General features: G+C 39.8%; 1 protein-coding gene across 1 annotated transcript in view; it reads left to right on the forward strand.

Moving 5' to 3' along the window:
• Window positions 1-21,464, forward strand: part of LOC139415619 (potassium voltage-gated channel, subfamily H (eag-related), member 5a) — a 117,453-nt gene that overhangs the window by 45,885 nt on the left and 50,104 nt on the right. Inside the window, exons 4-8 of the mRNA XM_071163734.1 lie at window positions 486-614; window positions 4,300-4,421; window positions 6,809-7,201; window positions 17,704-17,796; window positions 20,456-20,885. Coding sequence (XP_071019835.1) covers window positions 486-614; window positions 4,300-4,421; window positions 6,809-7,201; window positions 17,704-17,796; window positions 20,456-20,885 — 1,167 coding nt within the window. The remainder of the gene's footprint in view (window positions 1-485; window positions 615-4,299; window positions 4,422-6,808; window positions 7,202-17,703; window positions 17,797-20,455; window positions 20,886-21,464) is intronic.

Consider the following 21,464-nt stretch of genomic DNA (forward strand, 5'->3'; position numbering starts at 1 on the left):
TGAGTTTATGAACAAAACACTTGTTTGTTTCTTTGGTATTCATTGGGATCTATTGCAATAAGCCCCAATAGGCTCCATTTAGTACCAGGTACAGATGTAGGATCTTAATTTGATCACCCTGTTGCAGGATAATTTTTGTGCAATGCAGGATTTTTTTTTAACTTGTAGTGTATTAGGTTTTAAAAAGCTTCTAAAGTTTGTAATTTCCACTTAGAAATTTCAGAATTGATTTCCCCTTATGAAAAATTTATGAACCACGACAAAAAATGTCCACATAATTATAGTCCACATTATAAATTTCTGTTGCTGCAGGTTTATATTCCTGCTGTAGTAAACTGTCTCAAATTAAGAGCCTACATCTGTAGTTACCATTTGTGTTTAAATAGAAGGAAGTACCAGAAATGACCTAATGATACCACATATTTTCCTATTATGTAGCCTTTTACACTCCTTCCTTGGTTCCCTTCTCCTCTTTTACCCTGCAGGGACACCCATATGGCTCTACATGCAGGTGGCTCCCATCAGGAACGAGAACGACAAGGTGGTTCTGTTCCTGTGTACCTTCAAAGACATAACTGTCTTCAAGCAGCCTATTGAGGACGAATCCACCAAGGGTGAGAGACCTAATATTAATTAAGTAAAAAGCCCGAACAAAGTATATTGTGTTCCCACGTGACCTAATGAAGGCTATTTCAGCCGCAAAGTTGTCTAGTGTGTTGTGGATGACATCCAAGCAGCTCTGGCATACTGTGTGTGGGCTTTCTTTATGTGTTCAAAGAATCTATTATTGGCCCAGGACCTGTTTGAGGATTTGGGACGTGTATACGACTCGCACATCCTTTAAGAGTTTGTTACCTGTCAACTAATAGAACATGCTGTTGTCCCTTGTTCAGTAGGTGGTTGCTTGGATGTTTATTTTTTTGTGTTCTGGTGGTTCTGTAAAGTGGGGCTTTGTATCCGGGTCTGAAGTTTGCGTTGGTCATGGATTGGGTGAGAGGTGTCGTTAGTTATGCTGTAAGGCTTTGCACGTTGCCCTTATTTTGATAAGGGAAGGGATGTCCTGGCATCTTACAAGCCACAGATGTTTTTAACTAATCACTACAAAGTTGATAGCAGAGGGCTTCTTGGAGATCACATGTTATGCACTTGAGGCCATAAACTTCAGCAGAAGAGGAGTGTTGCAAGACAGATACGCTGTCTGCTTATGTCTGGCCCTGGTTCTTTCTAGAGAATGGAAGACTGAGTAACAGGGCTCTCCTCTGGTATACGTGATTTATGCGCGATTTATGCGCAGTGTGAGATCTCTTCCTTCACCCACCTTCCTCTCTCTCGTTGGTCTCTCTTGCTAGCAGCAACATTAAACTGTGTAGTTTGTATATCAACAGAGAGCTGTGATCAAAATATATAAGGTGTTTCATGTGAGAGAAACCAACTGGTGATTTAAAAAGACAAAGATAAGTTTGGAAAACATATTTGGCTTCATTACGGTCAAAGGATATGCGATAGTCTGTTTGAATGTTTTGGGAACTTTTGAAGAACAACAAAATAGCTTTTTGTGAACATTCTTGCACCATCAAGGGAATGTTCTGAGCACCCTAAAACATTGTTTGATGATGCGTAAAACTGGACAGATTTTATGTTTATACTGATACTTTTTGGCAATGTTCTTACTTACACCTTTGCTGCCAATCTAATGAAATGTTCTGTAAACATTCACATAAGCATATTTAGTTTACATGGCATACTGTAGCTACATGTGACCTGGCCACACACTGTACTTATTGGCCCAGATGTTGTTTGTCTGAATAGATGGATGTGTGCGTCTCCCCCTGGGTCCACACCGACACATCCCTGGGGATCATGTGCAGCAGTGTGACTAAGTATGTAATGGCAAGCAGATGGCAAGGACAACTCACTTCATATTTGATGGAGTGACAGATGCAACTGCTTATGTCCATCACAAAAGGAATGCTCATTCATTTAACAGCCAACTGGACCTCATTCTGTTAATTATGTGGAGAAATAGCGTACACCAACTGTCAGGATGACTGAATGTTAAGTAACACAAATTTTCATTTGTTTAAAGGCCCACTGTGATATTTGACAGTCGTTTTTATCATTTAAATGAATGACATAACCATTGTATCTTGAAGAATGCCTCATGAGCAGTGTAACCCCATCATAACCCAACATTTACTGCATTGTTTCTAAACAACCGGCGGATGGGGACTTACTGGGGCATATCTACATTATAAATGCATAAATGGGAAACACTGCCATCCCTCAGCTTTATAGCTAACCAAGTAGTGGGGCTGTAATTCCTTGCAAGCACACTGCTGTGTGATACACATAGTATACAGAACAAACAGTTAGCATTAGAGAGGTTGGCCTGAATAAGTAACTTTTTTTGCCCTCCCATATGGCTCACACTTTATTTGCGTGCTGAACTGAAAGGGCTGAGACAGGCCAGCAAACTATTTTAATCCGCCCCACCAATCATTGAACATGGTTGAGTTCACCCCCTTAACCCTTGAATGATTTAATGTGTCTGTGCTTCAGTATTTCTCTGCTTGCTTTTCTCTGCATTGTCGGGTGATGGGCAGAGAATAAAGGTCCACAAGGGACTTGGCTTAGTGATGTCATATGTTCTTGTTGTTTTGGTTTACATTCACCAAAATGACTTCAATGGAACTTTTAACATGATCTTTTTTATTTATCCAAGCAAACAAGATTTTATCTGCGAAACCTACCATTGGCGTGCGTAGAAGCAGGCAACGATGATTTGAGAGAAATCTGGACTTGTAACTATGCATTCTGCATATCTCTCTTTTCCTAAACTCCAAAGGCCAAAGCCATCAGCCTCCCAAAGCTGTGGGAGAGTGGTTAAAAAGAAAACGTTTGGCTGTTAAATAATGTATGATAGGGATTGCATCAAACGAGACGCTCAGCTGGGTTCTCATGTCTCACACCATAATGCTGCCATTCAGTTTGAAGTCAAAAGGAGATTTTGTACTCTTATTAGGTCCCTCAGGGCATTACAATCTTCCTAAAAGCTCCAGAAGAAAAGAGCGTTGGTTATGTTTGTAGCTTGTTGACAGGGACATGTAAGGTTATAGACGGAGAGCAGAGTGGTACACTACGATGCCATCTAGATCTACTCAGGATTTTATAAAGCTAGCCAACTTCAGTTAGCTTCACATTCCAGCTCAGGCTTCATCCATGTGATGTAGGTGGATATTGATCCTCCACCTGCCGTTAACTCCAGCCAGGCTTGTAACTGTGCTCGCATGTCACACGGGGATAAGCCCAGCAAGCTGAACTCGCCATTTAGACAGTGCTGAAACAGCAATCCATTGGCGAGTGAGTGCCACATTTGCCAAATCAACATGAAAAGAAAAATGATCTTGCAAATTCAGCAGGCTATGGTGTAAAATAGGCTATTAGAGGTGCCCGGTTTCTTTTATTACTTGTTGTTAATGCCATCTTTGGTGTGCATTGGTGCACCTTTTTTCCCACTCCTATTGATAAAATAACTTTATTAAGTCATAAAGTTTTCCTGTGCATGAAGTTTCAAATGCATCCTGTCATTTCTAAATGTGTAATGAATGCATGTATTTTAATATTATTTTTTTTTTACACAAATAAAAAATTTATCGGTCGACTTTATCAAATAAATTGGATGATGATGCAATCATTGCGAGGGAGGGAATCTGATTTCCTTGGTCCTCAACTCGCGGTTCAAACAGGATAAGTGGAGTCAGCCGTGAGTCAGCCTGCCCCAGAGCAGGTTAGTGTTAGTTCTTAAGGATTAGTTGCCATAGAAATATACCTTACTAAAAGGTGAGCTACTTTCGTGTCAACTGTTATCCCGAGTTGAACTCATAGTTGACCAAATCAGGCAACAATATCCTCTAACTCACTTTGTAGTACACAAATCATATCTGAATTAGATTGCCTCAGCCTAATTTTCCCCACCTTTCTCACTTTTGTCCATGCAATAGACCAAATGGTGGTATGCCATTAGCTATATATCCTTTATAGAAACTGGGAGACCCTATATTCTGAGACCAGAGTCACTGCAGATTGTGCCCACAAATGTGTCCTGTGGTCTTCCGGTAAGTTTTTGTCCATAAGAGAAGACCTACAGTTTAAGTTTACTAATGGCCTCTCTGATGTTAAGTAAATATATGATAGAAGCAGACTCAATATGAGGCAGTGAAAGATTAAGACAATGGCGGTCAGAGAATATAATTTTTTTGTGGTGATTTTGCTCAATGGACTTCTGCTCATCTCTGGCAGGATGGAACAAGTTTGCCCGGCTGACCCGGGCACTGACCAGCAACAGCCGCAGCAACATGCAGCAGCTGACGCCCATGAACCAAGTCAACGAGGTCAGCCACAAGCACTCCAGACTGGCTGAGGTGAGCATCTCACTGGAAAAGAATAATACAATCCTGACCATATGTATTTGGACAGTCAAGATACATTTAAAAATTTTGGCTCTGTACTACAGCATTTTCGACAGTTCAGAATGTTTCCTTTCATTTGAGGGTATTTTCATACGAATCTGTTTGACCATTTACATTTTCTTAATCATGGCAGCATCAGGATGAATTTAAGTGTTCAGATGTATCTTCTCTGTTTATTTAGAAAGAAAATGACTAAAAATCACCTTTTAGTTACTAATGTCCCAAAATACACCTGAAACAAACTACAAATATACCCAAAACAAACTACAAATGCACCCAACGAGTTTGTAGAGTTGCAAGCTCGATGCAGTCATTGGGTGCAAGCGATATGGGACCAAAACGAACATTCAGACCATTTTAACACACTATCAAGTATATTTCTAAAGTGATTTTATGTCTAAGTGGTAAAATAGATATGTATGAAAACACCCTCAAAGGAAGTAAGGCAACCAGGTTTTTGACTAAAATGACCTGGTAGTGCATAAAGTTCACGATGCCGTTGACCCTAACGAGGGCCCCTGAATCAGTAGAAGCAAAATAGCCCCATTACATCAAAGATCCACCACCATATTTTATAGTAATTATGGGCTTCTTCTCTGCATATGCATCTTTCTTTGGATGCACTGGTGTGCGTGGCCTAAGAGCTCTATTTTCATATCATCCAACAAATGTAAATGCCTGGAGTTAGCAGAATGGCATTGACAATTGGATTGGAACCGGTGCTATGGTCAGATTACATGGAAATAGAGCTCTTTGGCCACCCACACCAGTGGTGGGTTCTGCATCAAAATAAGGATGCATAAGCTGAAAATATATCCACACCTACTGTAAAATATGGTTGTGGATCTTTGATGTTATGGGGCTAATTTTCTTCCACTGGCTCCTGGGTATGGTCGCAAAGGAAAGGTATATTACTGGAAACTTTCGAAGTTTACCAGTAAACTGCCAAAATGTTGGTATATTTCAAGGATTTTATGTCATCTATCACAAGACATCTAGTGGCCATTTTAGGTCCTTCAGATTATCACAGGTGCCTGTAATCATCTCTGACAATCATTTTAATAAGATGATAAAAAAAAATAGAATGACAAAGCTGTAAAACATGATCCTAATGTTCAGCAAGACACACATCAAAATCCACAAATAAATTGTTAAATGACCACAAAATCAACATTTTGCAATGACCATGTCAGTCTCCGGACTTGAACATTGTAAGAGGGCAGTCCATAAGCGCAGACAAAGGATATCAAGGATCTGGAAAGATTCTATATGGTGGAATGGTGTAAAATTCCTCCCAATTTGTTCTCCAATCTTATAAAACATTTTAGAAAAAGGCTGTCGTTATCCTCGCCAGGTGAGGTATTGAAAGGTATTGAAAACAGGGGTGTACCTTTGAGAAAATAATTATTACCTGTTAAAATCTCTTTCACAGAGCAATTGTATTAGCATAAAATAATATAATTACCCCATTTTTATATTCAGTGTCCGATTTGTTACTTTTGCCCATCAACCAATCGCTGTTCTTCATTATAAGGCATTGGAAACGTTCCCTGGTCTTTGTAGTTGTAAGGGGTGCATACTGGCGGAAGAGAAGTCAGGCGCAGGAGAGCAAAAACTGTGTTACAATAAAAATCACCGTAAACAGAACAATAAATACAATGGGTACAAAACCCGTCGCACACCAGAAATAACGTGCACAAGCACTTAAAATAAACAATTCCGGGCAAGGACATGGGGGGAACAGAGGGTTAAATACACAACATGTAATGAAATCAGGTGTGTGGAAAACAAATGGAAAATGTAGAGCTCATAGGATGATGGCTAGAAGACCGGCGACGCCGACCGCCAAACGCCGCCCGAACAAGGAGAGGAACCAACTTCGACAGAAGTCGTGACAGTAGTTTACTCTGTGCTTGAAATTCAACTGAGGAACCTTAGAGGTTGTATGTATGGGGAAATCTTTCAAAAATCATGTTGACCCCTGCAACTTATTATGTGATTTGTTAAGCCAATTTTCTCTCATTAACTAATTTAGGCTTGCCATGACAAAGGGGGTAAATCATTTTACAACCAATACATTTAAGTTATTTATATTTAATTTTAACTTGTAAACATTTATAGAATGTACTTTTCACTTTCACATTATGGAGTATTTGTCTATGCAGATCAATGACAAAGAAAATTCTAATCAAATCAATTTCAATTCCACTTTGTAACACAATGGAGGTGAATACTTATTATAGGCACTGCAAGTAGATATCAGGTAAATAGCATCTGAAACAGTACTGTAATATAAAGGGTTACTTTAACAGCCTTCCTCTTTTCTATGTGGACCTCAGGCTCTCCAGCTGGGCTCGGACATTCTCCCCCAGTACAAGCAGGAGGCGCCCAAGACGCCGCCCCACATCATCCTCCATTACTGCACCTTTAAAACCACCTGGGACTGGGTCATCCTCATCCTCACCTTCTACACAGCCATCATGGTGCCCTACAATGTCTCTTTCAAGACCAAGCAGAACAATTTGGCCTGGCTCGTGCTGGACAGCGTGGTAGATGTCATCTTCCTTGTGGACATTGTGCTCAACTTCCACACCACCTTCGTTGGGCCTGGTGGAGAGGTCATTTCGGACCCGAAGCTGATTCGAATGAACTACCTGAAGACCTGGTTCGTCATTGACCTGCTGTCCTGCTTACCCTACGACATCATCAATGCCTTTGAAAACGTAAATGAGGTAGGCCCTGAACATACTTGAAATGTCGTTCTCCATAGTTTTTGACCAATGACATACTCAATCAGTATACCTTTTTAACCTTTTTGTCCTCTGAAAGATTGATCTGAATTATGTTCCCCCAGTCAAATCAGAGAGTAGAAGGGGAGGCTCTGTTAAGTCTAAGTATGTCAGAGAAGCACAGTGATATATTTACTTTTAGTCTTAGCTTGATTATTTCCCAGGCAACATGTATCATTTCCCTTCTGAGGCTTACTAGCAGGTGAATCCTCAGCATGGTTGGAATGCAATTAAGTTTCAAAATTACTCTGAGCCAAGATTTCAATAATGGGGTGCTTTTCGGTGACATTTAGGGCTTGGGATATTGTTCAATCAATTTTGATGCACTTAAAGTCCAATAGACAGAGTCTTGCTTTGGCATGTAGGAATCAACATGGACGGCAAGCTCTTGTCTCTGTCAGTATTGCCCTTTTAATTCCTGTATGAATGGGAGAAGATGGATAGAAAGGTTATTAGCCTAACAATAAATGCAGTCTCTCTTCTCTTGCAAAGCTGGCCACATACCTTTCCTTCATGCTTTTAAGGAAAAACATATATTACAATACAATAAATGTGTGGAATATACTATTTACACTGAACAAAAATATAAACACAACATGTAAAGTGTGTGTCACATGTTTCATGAGCTGAAATACCAGATCCCAGAAATGTTCCATACGCACAAAGCTTATTTCTCTCAAATTTTGTGCACAAATTTGTTTACATCCCTGTTCGTGAGCATTACTCCTTTGCCAAGATAATACATCCACCTAACAGGTGTGGCACATCAAGAAGCTGATTAAACAGCATGATCATTACACAGGTGCACCTTGTGCTAGGGGTAATAAAAGGCCACTCTAAAATGTGTAGTTTTGTCATACAACACAATGCCACATATGTCTTAAAATTTGATGGAGCTTGCAATTGGCATGCTGACTGCAGGAATGTCCACCATAGCAGTTGCCAGAGAATTGAATGTTAATTTTTCTACCATAAGCTGCCTCCAACATCGTTTTAGAGAATTTGGCAGCCTCACAACCACAGACCACGTGTAACCATACCAGCCCAGGCCCTCCACATCCGGCTTCTTCACCTGCAGGATCGTCTAAGATCATTCACCCGGACAGCTGATGAAACTGTGGGTTTGCACAACCAAAGGATTTCTGTGCAAACTGTCTGAAACCATCTCAGGGAAGCTCATCTGTGTGCTTGTCATCCTCACCAGGGTCTCGATCTGACTGCAGTTCGCCATCGTAACCGACTTTAGTGAGCAAATGCAGACCATATGCTATCCCCAGCATTTCCCTCTCTGCCACCTACTTTAATCTTACCACTCACTTTTGAGACATGCTACTACTTAGCAATTTTTTTCAGTGAGAACTTTAAACTACCTATATAGGTTATAAGCTGAGTATAAAAATGTTTCTTTCCCATACCACTTTTAAATCTAAAAGTAACAACATCAGTTTCACTCCTTCTAGTTGAATAGTTATGGTTATCTTTTACTAAGTTAAAGTAGTTACATACGTATCTGGGGACCATACTGTGGACAATCTTATGTACAAGACACAATTTTATCTGAGCGACTCTCTCCTCCACTTTAAGCTATCTAAGCCTTTTAAAGTGGGAATAGTCAAGATGCGAAAGTGCTGGAAGTTTAAGAATAATCCTGACTAATTTGTTCTGAGATGTCTGCAATTTATTTTTTAATATCTGGGGGGCACTATTGTACCAGGAAGAGCATGCATAGTCAACATGGCACTGAACAAGAGCTCCTACCAATGTCCCCATTGGATTCTTATCGAGATATTTGGAGGTCCTAGCCAGGAACCTAATTTTATGGTTCACTTTGGCAATAACATTTTGTGCCATGCTCTCCCCTGTCAGATGGTTATCTAGCACACATCCAAGATACTAAACATATTATTTTGCTGCAACTACAATGTCACCTACTACCACCTTAAAATCTGGGGATTTCCTCAGTTTCACTTTGGACCCGAACAAGATGGACTCTGTTTTTCCAAGGTGAAGTGACATCTTATTGTCATATAGCCATTTACTGACATTCAGAAGTTCAGCACTGAGGGATTTCTCAACCACATTTTTGTCTTTGTGGGAAACCAACAGTGCAGAATCATCCGCATATAGTAAAAGGTCACATGTACAGGCAGATTTCAGATCATTTATATACAATAGAAATAAAAGTGGACCCAGCACACTCCCTTGGGGTACCCCACATATTTTGGGTTTAGATAGGGTCCCATCCACATCCACCATCTGTTTTCTTCCTTGCAGGTAAGAGCTGAACCATTTTACTGCTAAGTTGTTAAAGCCCATGGCCCTTAGTTTGATTAACAGAATGTCATGATCCACTGTATCAAACTCCTTTTGGAGATCTAAGATAACCATACCTAAAAATCTCCCTCCATCTACTTCCTTCCTTATGTGATCAGTCAGATATAGTAGACAGGTGTCAGTGGAATGGGATTTCCTGAAGCCAGATTGGAGCTCATAGAATAGGTTATGCAAGGAAATATAACTGACAATCTGCTTGAACATAATCTTTTCCATGACCTTCGATAAAACACACAGGATTGAGACAGGACGATAGTTTCCATGATCTAACTTATTCCCTTTTCATATAAAGGAATGACCCTTTCAAGTTTTAGTTCACTGGGAAAACACCCTAGTTCAATAGACAGATTCACAATGTGAGTTACACAGGGAGGGATAATTACCGCAGCATCCTTTAGAAATCTGTCAGGAATGTTGTCAAGGCCAGTTGCTTTGGAATGGTCAAGTTCTTTCAGCCTCTCTAGCACAGTTGACTCAGACACCTTTTCAAATGCAAAATCAGTTAATTGAATCCCCTGCTGTGAGAAGGGGCTCACATGACTCTCCCCATAGCAACCTGATTGACAAGGTAACTTGCTAACTAATGTATTAGCTTTAGTTGGAAAATAGCTATTCAGACTGTCTGCAACCATGGTCTTGTCTGATGTAACCTTTCTTCCAATGTCCAAGCTAAGATTGAGAGCTTTGGTCTTTAATCTGTTACAATAACCTAACAGCTTCAGACACTTCCATAATTTACTCAGATTGTTCCTATTTTCAACTATTTTGTCATTAAAATATTATTTATTGGCCTTCTTGGCCTGTATCATCCTGTTGACCTCATTTCTTAATTTGTTATAGTCTATAAATATATAATCTGCCCTGGATTTCCTAAACTCCAGAAAGTGTTCATTTCTACGCTTAATTGTCTTTAAAATGTTATAATTTATCCATGGTTCTGTTCTTTGCTTAATTCTAACCTGTTTTACTGTAGCCTGCTTATCTACAGCATGTAAAAACAATTATTTAAAATTGCCCCAGGATTTCTCCACCTCTTTGCATTTCAATACAGCAGACCAGTATTTGCTCAGACAATTAACAAAAATATCTGCACTATAATTCATCATAGCCCTAATTTCTATTAAGTTATGATAATTTAAAAATTGTTTTCTGAATTTTCCTACTACAGAAAATGATGGCATGATCACTGAGGCCATAGTTTACAACCCCACTGTTTGACATCCTTGATCTATCCGACACCCAACACAGGGTCAATGATGGTTTGGGTAGAAGGACAGACCCTGTTGGGCTCATTAATCAGCTGGTATAAAGCAAATAGATTACAACAATTATTAAGAGCTTTAAAAGTAGCATGGCCCTTTTTGAGCATATCTGTATTAAAATCACCAGTAACAATAACCTCTGATTTAAGTCTGTACAGTTGGAACAAGTCTCCTCCAACAATTCATCAAACTTGTGCTGGTCTATAATAGGTTCCCACTATAATAGCTTTACATTTCAGTAATAAAATGTTCCACCACACAGCTTCAATCTCATCATGGTTTAAATCTGATCTATAGTTGAACCCAATATCTGATTTTACATAAATACAAACTCCCCCGCCTGTGTGATTGTGGTCTCTTCTAATTACTACATAATTTTCAACTTCAATCTCAGCGTTTTTTTTTATCCAACCATGTTTCGGTAAAGCAAAGCACTCCCACTTTACAGTTACTGGAGGCGAATTTCCTCCATCTTAGGAATAAGACCTCTAATGTTGAGATGACATTTTCTAGAGTTAAGTTCTCCTCCTCTGTTGGAACTGTCAGCTGAAATTGTTCACTTGAGATGAGTGTTGACTCTGTGCAGTCCAATCGCCGCAATGAAGCTCCTTCCAAGATTCCCACTCGCATTTGAAAGAGATGGTTGTTGCTCTTTCCCTTCTGACCCTCTAAATTATAGCGAATGGATTTATCGCTCGAAAACGGGCCGGTGCACTGATGGACATCTCCAGACTACAACTGGCATAGGGTAATTATTAGGTTTGTACCATCTATTTGGCGTTTTCCCCCGACCATAATCGCCCTTTTGGAGGCCAAAATGCTTAGTGCCAATCTGGTCTTCGAACCTCATCTTCTGATTAAAAACGCATACTTTGTCAAAAGGACATCGACTTGATGTACAAAAGGGGCTAGTATCGATACACGTTAATATAAAAGCGGGGATAAAAAACGCTGCCAACACGCCAAACTTTCCGGCTGCCATCTTGAAAAGCAGTGTGCTTAAACTAATTAAACACAAATGATTGTATTTTTCTTGTTTATATTGAAAACATCATTTAAACATTCACAGTGTAGGTTGGAAAAAGTATGTGAACCCCTAGACTAATGACTTCTCCAAAAGCTAATTAGAGTCAGGAGTCAGCTAACCTGGAGTCCAATCAATGAGATGAGATTGGAGATGTTGGTTAGAGCTGCCTTGCCCTATAAAAAACACTCCCAATATTTGAGTTTTCTATTCACAAGAAGCATTACATGATGTGAACCATGCCTCGAACAAAAGAGATCTCAGAAGACCTAAGATTAAGAATTGTTGACTTGCATAAAGCTGGAAAGGGTTACAAAAGTATCTCTAAAAGCCTTGACGTTCATCAGTCTAAGACAAATTGTCTATAAATGGAGAAAGTTGAGCACTGTTGCTACTCTCCCTAGGAGTGGACATCCTGCAAAGATGACTGCAACATCACAGCACAGAATGCTCAATGAGAAAAAAGGCACAGCACAGCACACCAACATCAAAACCTCATCCAAACTGCAAAGTATGGTGGAGGGAGCATCATGGTTTTGGACTGCTTTGCTGCCTCAGGGCCTGGACAGCTTGCTATCGTCAACAAAAAAATGAATTCCCAGGAGAATGTTAGGCTATCTGTCCGCCAATTGAAGCTCAACAGAAGTTGGGTGATGCAACAGGACAACGACCCAGAACACAGAAGTAAATCAACAACAGAAGAAAATACCCCTTCGGGAGTGGCCTAGACAGAGTACTGACCTCAACCCGATTGAGATGCTGTGGCATGACCTCAAGACGGCAGTTCACACCAGACATCCCAAGAATATTGCTGAACTGAAACAGTTTTGTAAAGAGGAATGTTCCAAAATTCCTCCTGACTGTTGTGCAGGTTTGATCCGCAACTACAGAAAACATTTGGTTGAGGTTATTGCTGCCAAAGGAGAGTCAACCAGTTATTAAATCCAAGGGTTCACATACTTTTCCCACCCTGCACAGTGAATGTTTACACGGTGTGTTCAATAAAGACACACGTAAACACGTATAATTGTTTTTGTGTTATTAGTTAAGCGGACTGTGTTAGTCTATTGTTGTGACCTAGATGAAGATCAGATCAAATTGTATGACCAATTTATGCAGAAATCCAGGTATTTCCAAAGAGATCACATACTTGTTCTTGCCACTGTATATGGAAAAACTAAAATTTTATACTCGTTTTACCTTTTTAAAGTTATTCAAGATCATTTGTGTGGATAAAAATATGGATGGGCTTGCTTTAAATTGGACAGGCACTGAAATGTGCTACTTAGGCCTTGGGGCCATGGAAACCCTTTATATGCACCCCTTAGGACATTGCTGCTAGACCTTTATATCAGTGTGAGTGCAATATAGGCTCTGGGAAGAGACACATAGGGAGCGAGAGTCTGAGGGACAGAGATGGAGACAAATGTGGATGGAGATCATTCGGAAGCTGGGAGCAGGGATGAGTAAAGAATGATTGGAATGAAGAGGTGTGTGGAAATACAGAGCAAGAGGGAAAGGGTAAGAGCACCAGAGGTGTAAAGGAGAGAGAATATTGGAGTATTCATAGTTTACATTGCAGAAACTGGACCCTGGAATGGAGAGAGGAGACTCATGGGAAATCAATATTGCCTCTCGTTATTCTGTCTCAAAGCTTTGTCCATCCAGAGCCCTGCAATATGTGTTTCCACTGAGTGGGATCTCATACAAAAGACCACAGCAGTCCAGAAGCACACACCAGCTGTAAGAATGTCACTCCTCAATTATTGTCGCCTTCACAGATACAATAGTGGTCGACCTTAAATGTTTCATCCTTTGGCTGACACTAGCTTATACACATTTTGTTGAGATGGCAAGTCGTTTCAACTGCTACTCCCTAACAACACATTTTGGTGAATGTTAAAATCAGTGCATTAATTGTTTTAAAAGCATTTTTGGTGCTGTTCATATTTGTATTCGTCTCCTGCCTATTCTGTGTGCATGTGACAGTATGCATGTGAATGGGGTTAGTTTGTGTTTGTTTGCAAATTCAAAGCAGTGTAGGCCTCAGGTCCTGAGTGCTGAGAGCTCTCCATCCCATACACACATTTGTAGGGCAATCTCACACAGGGCATCCCATAGGGCAATCTCAAACAGTCCACACACACAGTCATTTGAGGTCAACTTTAATATTTAAAGTGTTACAGAGGCAATTTGCAGTTCAAACAATAACAAAGTGATCACCCTGCCTCCGTTTTGGTGAAGAGCTGAGGGACGGGGCTGGAGAAATGTAACCACTCTCACATTCATAGACCGAGCTACGGCTGCAAATAATTACCATCCATCAGATAAAATTAACCATGTTTTGAGGCTATGCAGTGTTTGTTTAGATTTTTTAAATTTTTTATACAAACGATGGTGTACAACATGCTTATATTTTGGGTTCTGGTGTGGTATGGCAGTTTAACTAAGCTCATGAGGCACAATAAGTGAAATACTTTAACTTCTTGATTCTACTTGAGACGCATATGTCTCAAGTAGGCACCTGGAAATGCAAATGCGCTACGCTAAATGCTAAATGTACTCGTTAAAACTCAAACCTTGATCAAAATTCACAAGCAGGGTATTGAATTAAAGCTACACTCGTTGTGAACCTAGCCAACAAGTCAGATTTTTAAAATGCTTTTCGGCGAAAGCATGAGAAGGTATTATCTGATAGCATGCACCACCTGAAAATGCCTGAATGCGACGTAAACAAAGACTCTGCTTATCCGACGCAGCACAAAACGCAGAAATAAAATATAAAACATTCATTACCTTTGACGAGCTTCTTTCTTGGCACTCCTATATGCCCCATAAACATCACTATTGGGTCTTTTTTTTGTTTAAATCGGTCCATATATACCCAAAATAGCTTTCTATGGAAGCTGTGTCATTCAGAAAAAAACATCGTTTTTTAACGCTGCATCATTTTTTAAAATTAAAAAAGTCGACGATAAACTTTCACAAAACACTTCGAAATCCTTTTGTAATCCAACTTTAGGTATTAGTAAACGTTTATAATCTATCAAAATGATTACAGGGCGATGTATATTCAATAGCTCCTCGTCTTCAAATCAATGGCTGCCATTGTCCACATTTACAGCGTCCTGGTGGAGACTGGAAGAAACGGATGCCAGATACTTGGATTTTCCAACAAAAAATTCAATTGAAAATGACGACAATGGCGACATCGTGTGGAATTTGTATGAATTGCATGCAGGTCGATATTAAATTTTGTCCTCTTTTAACAACCCATGAAAGTGACTTATGGAAATTATTTTTAGCTTTCAGAGAGCAGTTTTTCTTGCGTTTTTCAATGAAACACACGATCTGTTATAGTCACAGCCGTGATTTAACCAGTTTTAGAAACTTCAGAGTGTTTTCTATCCACACATACTAATCATATGCATATACTATATTCCTGGCATGAGTAGCAGGACGCTGAAAAGTTGCGCGATTTTTAACAGAATGTTCGAAAAAGGAGGGGGTAGAAGTAAGAGGCAATGGGTGCACAGTATATCATTCACTTAAAGCTAGAACAATTAGTAGCTACATCCCTTTTTGGACTTATAAATGAATGGTATTGACCCATTAATTCTTGAAGAATATAACTTAAATGCTTCATGAGCTTAGTTCAACTGTTAATCCCCATCAGATCCCAAAATATAAGCTTGTTTTACTCTTTGTGAACAAACACTGTAGCCTCAACATGATTATTTTGATATCATGGTCAGTCCTTACATTTTTATTTTATTTAACCTTTATTAAACTTGGCAAGTCAGTTAAGAACAAATTATTATTTACAATGACGGCCTATCTAAAGGTAAAAGGCCTCCTGTGGGGACGGGGGCTGGGATTAAAAATAAAACTATAGGACAAACACATCAAGACAAGAGACACCACATCCATAGCTCTGTATATGAATGTGAGAGTGGTTACATTTCTCCAAGCCCATCCTGCAGCTTTTTACCAAAACAGAGGCGAGGTTAACGCTATTACATTGTCCAGCAAGAAAACAGAAGGGGGAACTAACAGAGTCACTGACAACATCCAAAATGAAACAGGTGGGGTTTTAAGACAATCATGGGGTGTCCATTGAATGCTCACTGCCAACAATAGCTGGGACCTAAAAGACACCCACGAGCGTCCACTAAATTTGCCCAAGAGGCAAACAAAATAAAAACCTACACCAAACTTAAAGACAGGAAGCAAACCAAAAAGTGGAGCAAAACAAAAACAGGGAAGTTCAGATAAAGGATTGTTTATTTAGATTGTTGTTGTTGTTTCTTCAAAATAGGGAGAGCCAACTGAAGGTGGTAACCTTCCACATCTCTCAAGCCAACTGGAGAACTGGGCCAGCCGCTCTTAAATATCACCTGTGCCAGCACAGGTGAAACACCTTCTGACTAACGAGATGACACGTCAGCACAGGTGTAAAACATACTGCCTAATGTCCAAACCTCAAATTATAAATGGAAGAACCAAAGACTGTATCAACGCTTTGAACTAAGGATTCTAGCTTTAAAAGCAGATTGCCCCTTTAATAACATGGGTTATATACATGAATGAAGATGTAAGCACTGTAAATAGTTGTAGATCTCTGCCAAGATGGTGAATGAGTTACTTTTGTTTTACTCTATTTTAGTTTGATGATTTACAAACAGCTATCATCACAATGTGCAAAAATACTGTATTGCAGCAGCATGTACCTATTAAGTGTTTGTTTTCATGGTGACCATGAGGGGGCGATGAATTTGTATGCAGATTTATAGTATAGTATACAGTGTTAAAATGTGTTGTATGCCATACAATCACAACCATTACAAACCCATTTTGAATTAAGTTCCAACTAATCAATATGAAATGTTAGGGTTACTCTGTACACTGTGAAGGCTGTTCTGTGGACAGAAGATGTCACCTATTGGTGTAAAAAGCATAAAAGGTGTCACTATTGTCAAAACCCACTTTCAGACATTGAAAACGTGGTCCTCTATTTATTTCAAAACACAAGGTGTGAAATCACTGCTTCCTTACAGAAACAACTCACTGATTCCAGACCTGGTGTGGAACAAGCGTTAAACTCATAGTTGATACATTATTGAGTGTTGTATAAGAGAGACAACCCACTCGAGTGAATTATAGATGTCTGAGAGGGAGCGCTCTGTTGATTTGACTCTTTATGAGTTACAGTTGGAGTAAAATGAAAGTTATACCGTGTGTAGATTGGAACTGCTAACCTCTTGATTAACGGTATTGATTCATTCATCTCAGGGTCCTGCTTGACTTAGGAGAATCTTGACTTCACTAAAGAGAGGCATATCCCCTTGCCTCAACATATTATTCATCAATACAAATGGCTTCTTAATAATGCAATAAGCTTAATCATTCCCTTATTGAAGAAATGGCAATATTGGTGTATAGTGACTGGTATTCATGCCTAATAAAATATACATTTTCCAGCAGACGCCACCACATATCAAGTGAATTTAAACAGTTTTGTGTGGGGGTTGAACAATATAAAGTTTCAATAGATAAAAAAAATAGATATTAAGGTAAATAGATAATATACAGTAGTAGATAGATAATGTATAGAAAGATATCCTCCCATGATCAAATGAGCCTACCTAGGCTTTCCTCAATTGGTGAACTTCTGTAGTGTCTGTAGTGTCCTACTAATGTAAGATGTTATATTATCTGTTCAACTCTCTCTCTTTCCTGTTTTTATTGAATTAATTTGTATATGAATACCAATGTCAAGTGTGTACGAGTGATAATAAATATTTTGTCTGTATGTTTCTGTGAAGGATTCCATCTCAGACTCTTTGGCAGTGGGGCACCTGCGAGAGTCATCCAGTTCGCAGAGGAACGCCACGAGGGCAGAAGACTCAGTTCTCCCAGTAAGCAGATTTTCCCTTCCCCTCTGTGGCCTTGACATGCCCTCACTTAGGCTGTGACTGGATTCTCGTACTTGCATGTATAGCATGTCCTGTTTAGTAGGCTTTTTGAGTATGCGAGAATAGAGCATTTTCTAGTGAAACGTTCTAAAAATGGAGTATGCTTTAAGTGCTGGGATGTCATACTTTTGGTATTTTCATCTTGTATGAATTTACTCCACATTCAAGGAAGAGAGTCCTCTTTTCAGACCCTTGTGTCTGACAACAGCTGATGATCACATAAGGGAGGGGCTGTAAAAAAATAAATAGAATAATAACAATTGCAGGGAACAACACGATTCATTGCACAACAGACATCACTTCCTCAGTATTAATGATATTTGTCACTTACTACATACTGCCAGAATGTTCTAAATTGTATGTATTATGGTTAGTACACACAAGTTATATTTCTAGTAAGCAGCTATGCTATATAGAATTCAGTCACAGCGTTTGTCTCAACTCCTCCATCAGTTTTGGGGTCGGTTCCTTTTCAAGTCAGTCAATTCAGGAAGTCAACTGGAATTCCAATGTTCCTAATTGCTTGAGGATGATTGTAATAGGGATTTCAATTTACTTCATAGATTGACTGAATTTAAATGGAGTTGACCCCAGTCTTGGTTGCCACTCATAGCTGATGCTATATTGCGGCATTTTCTTCGCTTAGTTTTTTGAGCATCAAAAATGTAGAGAGAATCTTATTTTTTGAAAGTTTTATTCTGCTACAGCTACAGTCAAGTATTGGCACAAAATGTTTTGACTTTTAAATTAATGATATATAGTCATTGATTCTTGATGAATATAACTTGAGCTTAGTACAACTGCCTTGTCCCATCAGAACCAACAATGTACAGTAAAGCTTGAACATGGTTAAAACTATAATGTGGATGTCATGGACTGTCAGTCCTTTTAGAGTCTGAGAGGTGTTACATTTTCTTAGCCCCTTTCCTGTGCTGTATTCCAAAAAGAGTGGTGGGTTAGCCGTTTCATTGGTTTTCGAATTGCAGACTGTAGCTTTAAAAGATTCTGGTCTATGCCTAGTAAAGTCAGCATTTCCCTCCTATAAGAAAATAATTGGTACTATGTTGCTGTGTGGGAGTGTGTGTGTGTACCGTATTGTCTTCTGTCATTGTCACTGTGGGCTACTACTGTGCAGTGGGCTACTACTGTATATCTCTTTACCCTAAAGCGATTGACCCCAAACAATGGTAATGACTAGCACATGAATAACCTATCCATCTACAGCAATAGTCAACATGATGTATGTGGTGGTACACATTGTTGGAGGGTGTAGTGGCTGAGTTATTACTGAATGTAATTATTAATGGATAATTCTTCATGGGTAATGGAATACATTTGACATGGCACTAAATATAATTGAAGTAGCCCATTGAGCTTAGAGGCTACATTAATTACAAATAAGGCATAAAGAGGATAGTTGACCATGGAACGTTGAAGAAGTTAGGACAATGGGAACTCTAATGTACCAGCAACAGGGGCAAACATGTTATTTATTTTATGCTACCTGTCATGAAGAGAGAGCAGAAGTACTAGGAGTTGGAGGAATTCATCCATACAGTCCCCATATAAACTCATATATTTCCATACAAATACATGAAAGTCGTTACATAAAAGAGCCATAGGCCGGCAGAGTGAGGCAGGATTCCTTGAAGCTTTGGGCTGTCCATCCATCTAGCTGGATTTTTTCCATGTGAGATTGCAGTGTAAAATACTATCATAACTTGCCTCACACGTCTTGAGACTTCCTGGTTGCCTTGCCTTTTGAGAGGGTGAGAATTCTATGGTTATGGATCCAGTGGGATTAAGCTGTACTGTACATTGAGTTGTGAAAACTCTTATACCCGCTGCTATCTGAAGGTTATTGCCTATAATCATCCATTAATGATATTCTAGGTATTCATACGATGAGGTGAATTTGTAATTAAGGTCACATTTCCTTTCAAACTCTGATGTGATACTCAGGCTACACAACATACTGATTTAAAAGCAGTGCATACAAAGGTTAGTACACCAGGTGCATTCAACAAGGCATACATTTCTTGAATTTTTGTTAACATAAAAATAATAATGTGTTTTTACTGATTCTGTTTACTGATTTAGATCAGATTTCTGCTGTGTAATCATGGCCCCTTCTAGAGATGTGGGGCTGAGTAGACCTCAGTAGCAGCTGATTCAAGGCTCTCATTAGAGTTTAGTATATATTTTTTTTTACAGTTGGCTTCAGTGCTTTTTTAATTGCACTGAGTCCATAGGACAATATTACAAATACACCCAGTTGCATGAGGATTTCACTGACAAATTCCCTGTCCTCATGAAATTGTGCCACATAATTTAACAAAAAGAGTGACTATTAGCATGCATACAGATTTTTTTATTTTAAAGTTGGATTATTTCTAGTTGTCCAGTGTTGTCTAGTGCAGTGGTTCTCAAACTTTTTTGACCTGTGACCCCCAAAAACAAGTGGTTCAAAGCTTGCACCCGAAGCTCGCAGACCTAGGTCTAAATTGATATATGAGTGGACCATATTGCAATTGCTCTCTCCCTATCTTTCTCTATATTTATCTCCATCTCCTCTATCATTCTCCTTTCTCTCTGTCTCTAGGGCCTCAGCAGCCTCTTCAGCTCACTGAAGGTGGTCCGACTTCTCCGCTTGGGCCGCGTGGCCCGGAAGCTTGACCATTACCTGGAGTACGGGGCGGCGGTCTTGGTTCTACTGGTGTGTGTCTTCGGCCTGGTGGCTCACTGGCTGGCCTGCATCTGGTACAGCATTGGGGACTACGAGGTCATTGACGAAGCCACCAACACAATCAAGACAGACAGCTGGCTCTACCAGTTGGCCACGAGCATTGGCTCACCCTACCGCTACAACGCCAGCGGCTCTGGCCAGTGGGAGGGTGGCCCAAGCAAGGACACACTCTACATCTCCTCTCTCTACTTCACCATGACCAGTCTCACCACCATCGGCTTTGGCAACATCGCTCCCACAACAGACGGCGAGAAGATCTTCTCTGTGGCGATGATGATGGTGGGCTGTAAGTATTCATATTTATCTATGACTTTTGTGAAACTAGATAGGTTATTCTCTTTTACAATAACTAATAGTTCAAAGTTGAAAGGCTCCTCGCCAACTAAAATTCTACATTTCATGCCAATAAAGACTACCAATGATCATGTGCAACTACCGGATAGAGTATGGAACATAGTCTAGGGCTGCACAATTAATCCATTTTTATTTCAAATGGTGATATTGACATGTGCCGTATGCCATTCACCGAGTGGTGCAGCGGTCTAAGGCACTGCATCTCAGTGCAAGAGGCGTCACTAGAGTCCCTGTTCGAATCCAGGCTGTATCATATCCTGCCGTGATTGGGAGTCCCATAGGACGGCGCACAATTGGCCCAGCGTTGTCCGGGTTTGGCCGGGGTAGGCCATCATTGTAAATAAGAATTTGTTCTTACCTAGCTAAATTTTAAAAATGCATATCATAAGAGGCTGCAATTTTTTGAAACCTCACTCAGCTACGTGTAAAACCTTTTACAGTTTACTCTGCTTGTCATCTCTCTCCAGTCTCCCTCTTTCTCCTATTGCGGCTGCTTCCTACTCACACCATG

Source organism: Oncorhynchus clarkii, chromosome 8 (genome assembly GCF_045791955.1).
Source record: "Oncorhynchus clarkii lewisi isolate Uvic-CL-2024 chromosome 8, UVic_Ocla_1.0, whole genome shotgun sequence".
NCBI lineage: Eukaryota > Metazoa > Chordata > Actinopteri > Salmoniformes > Salmonidae > Oncorhynchus > Oncorhynchus clarkii.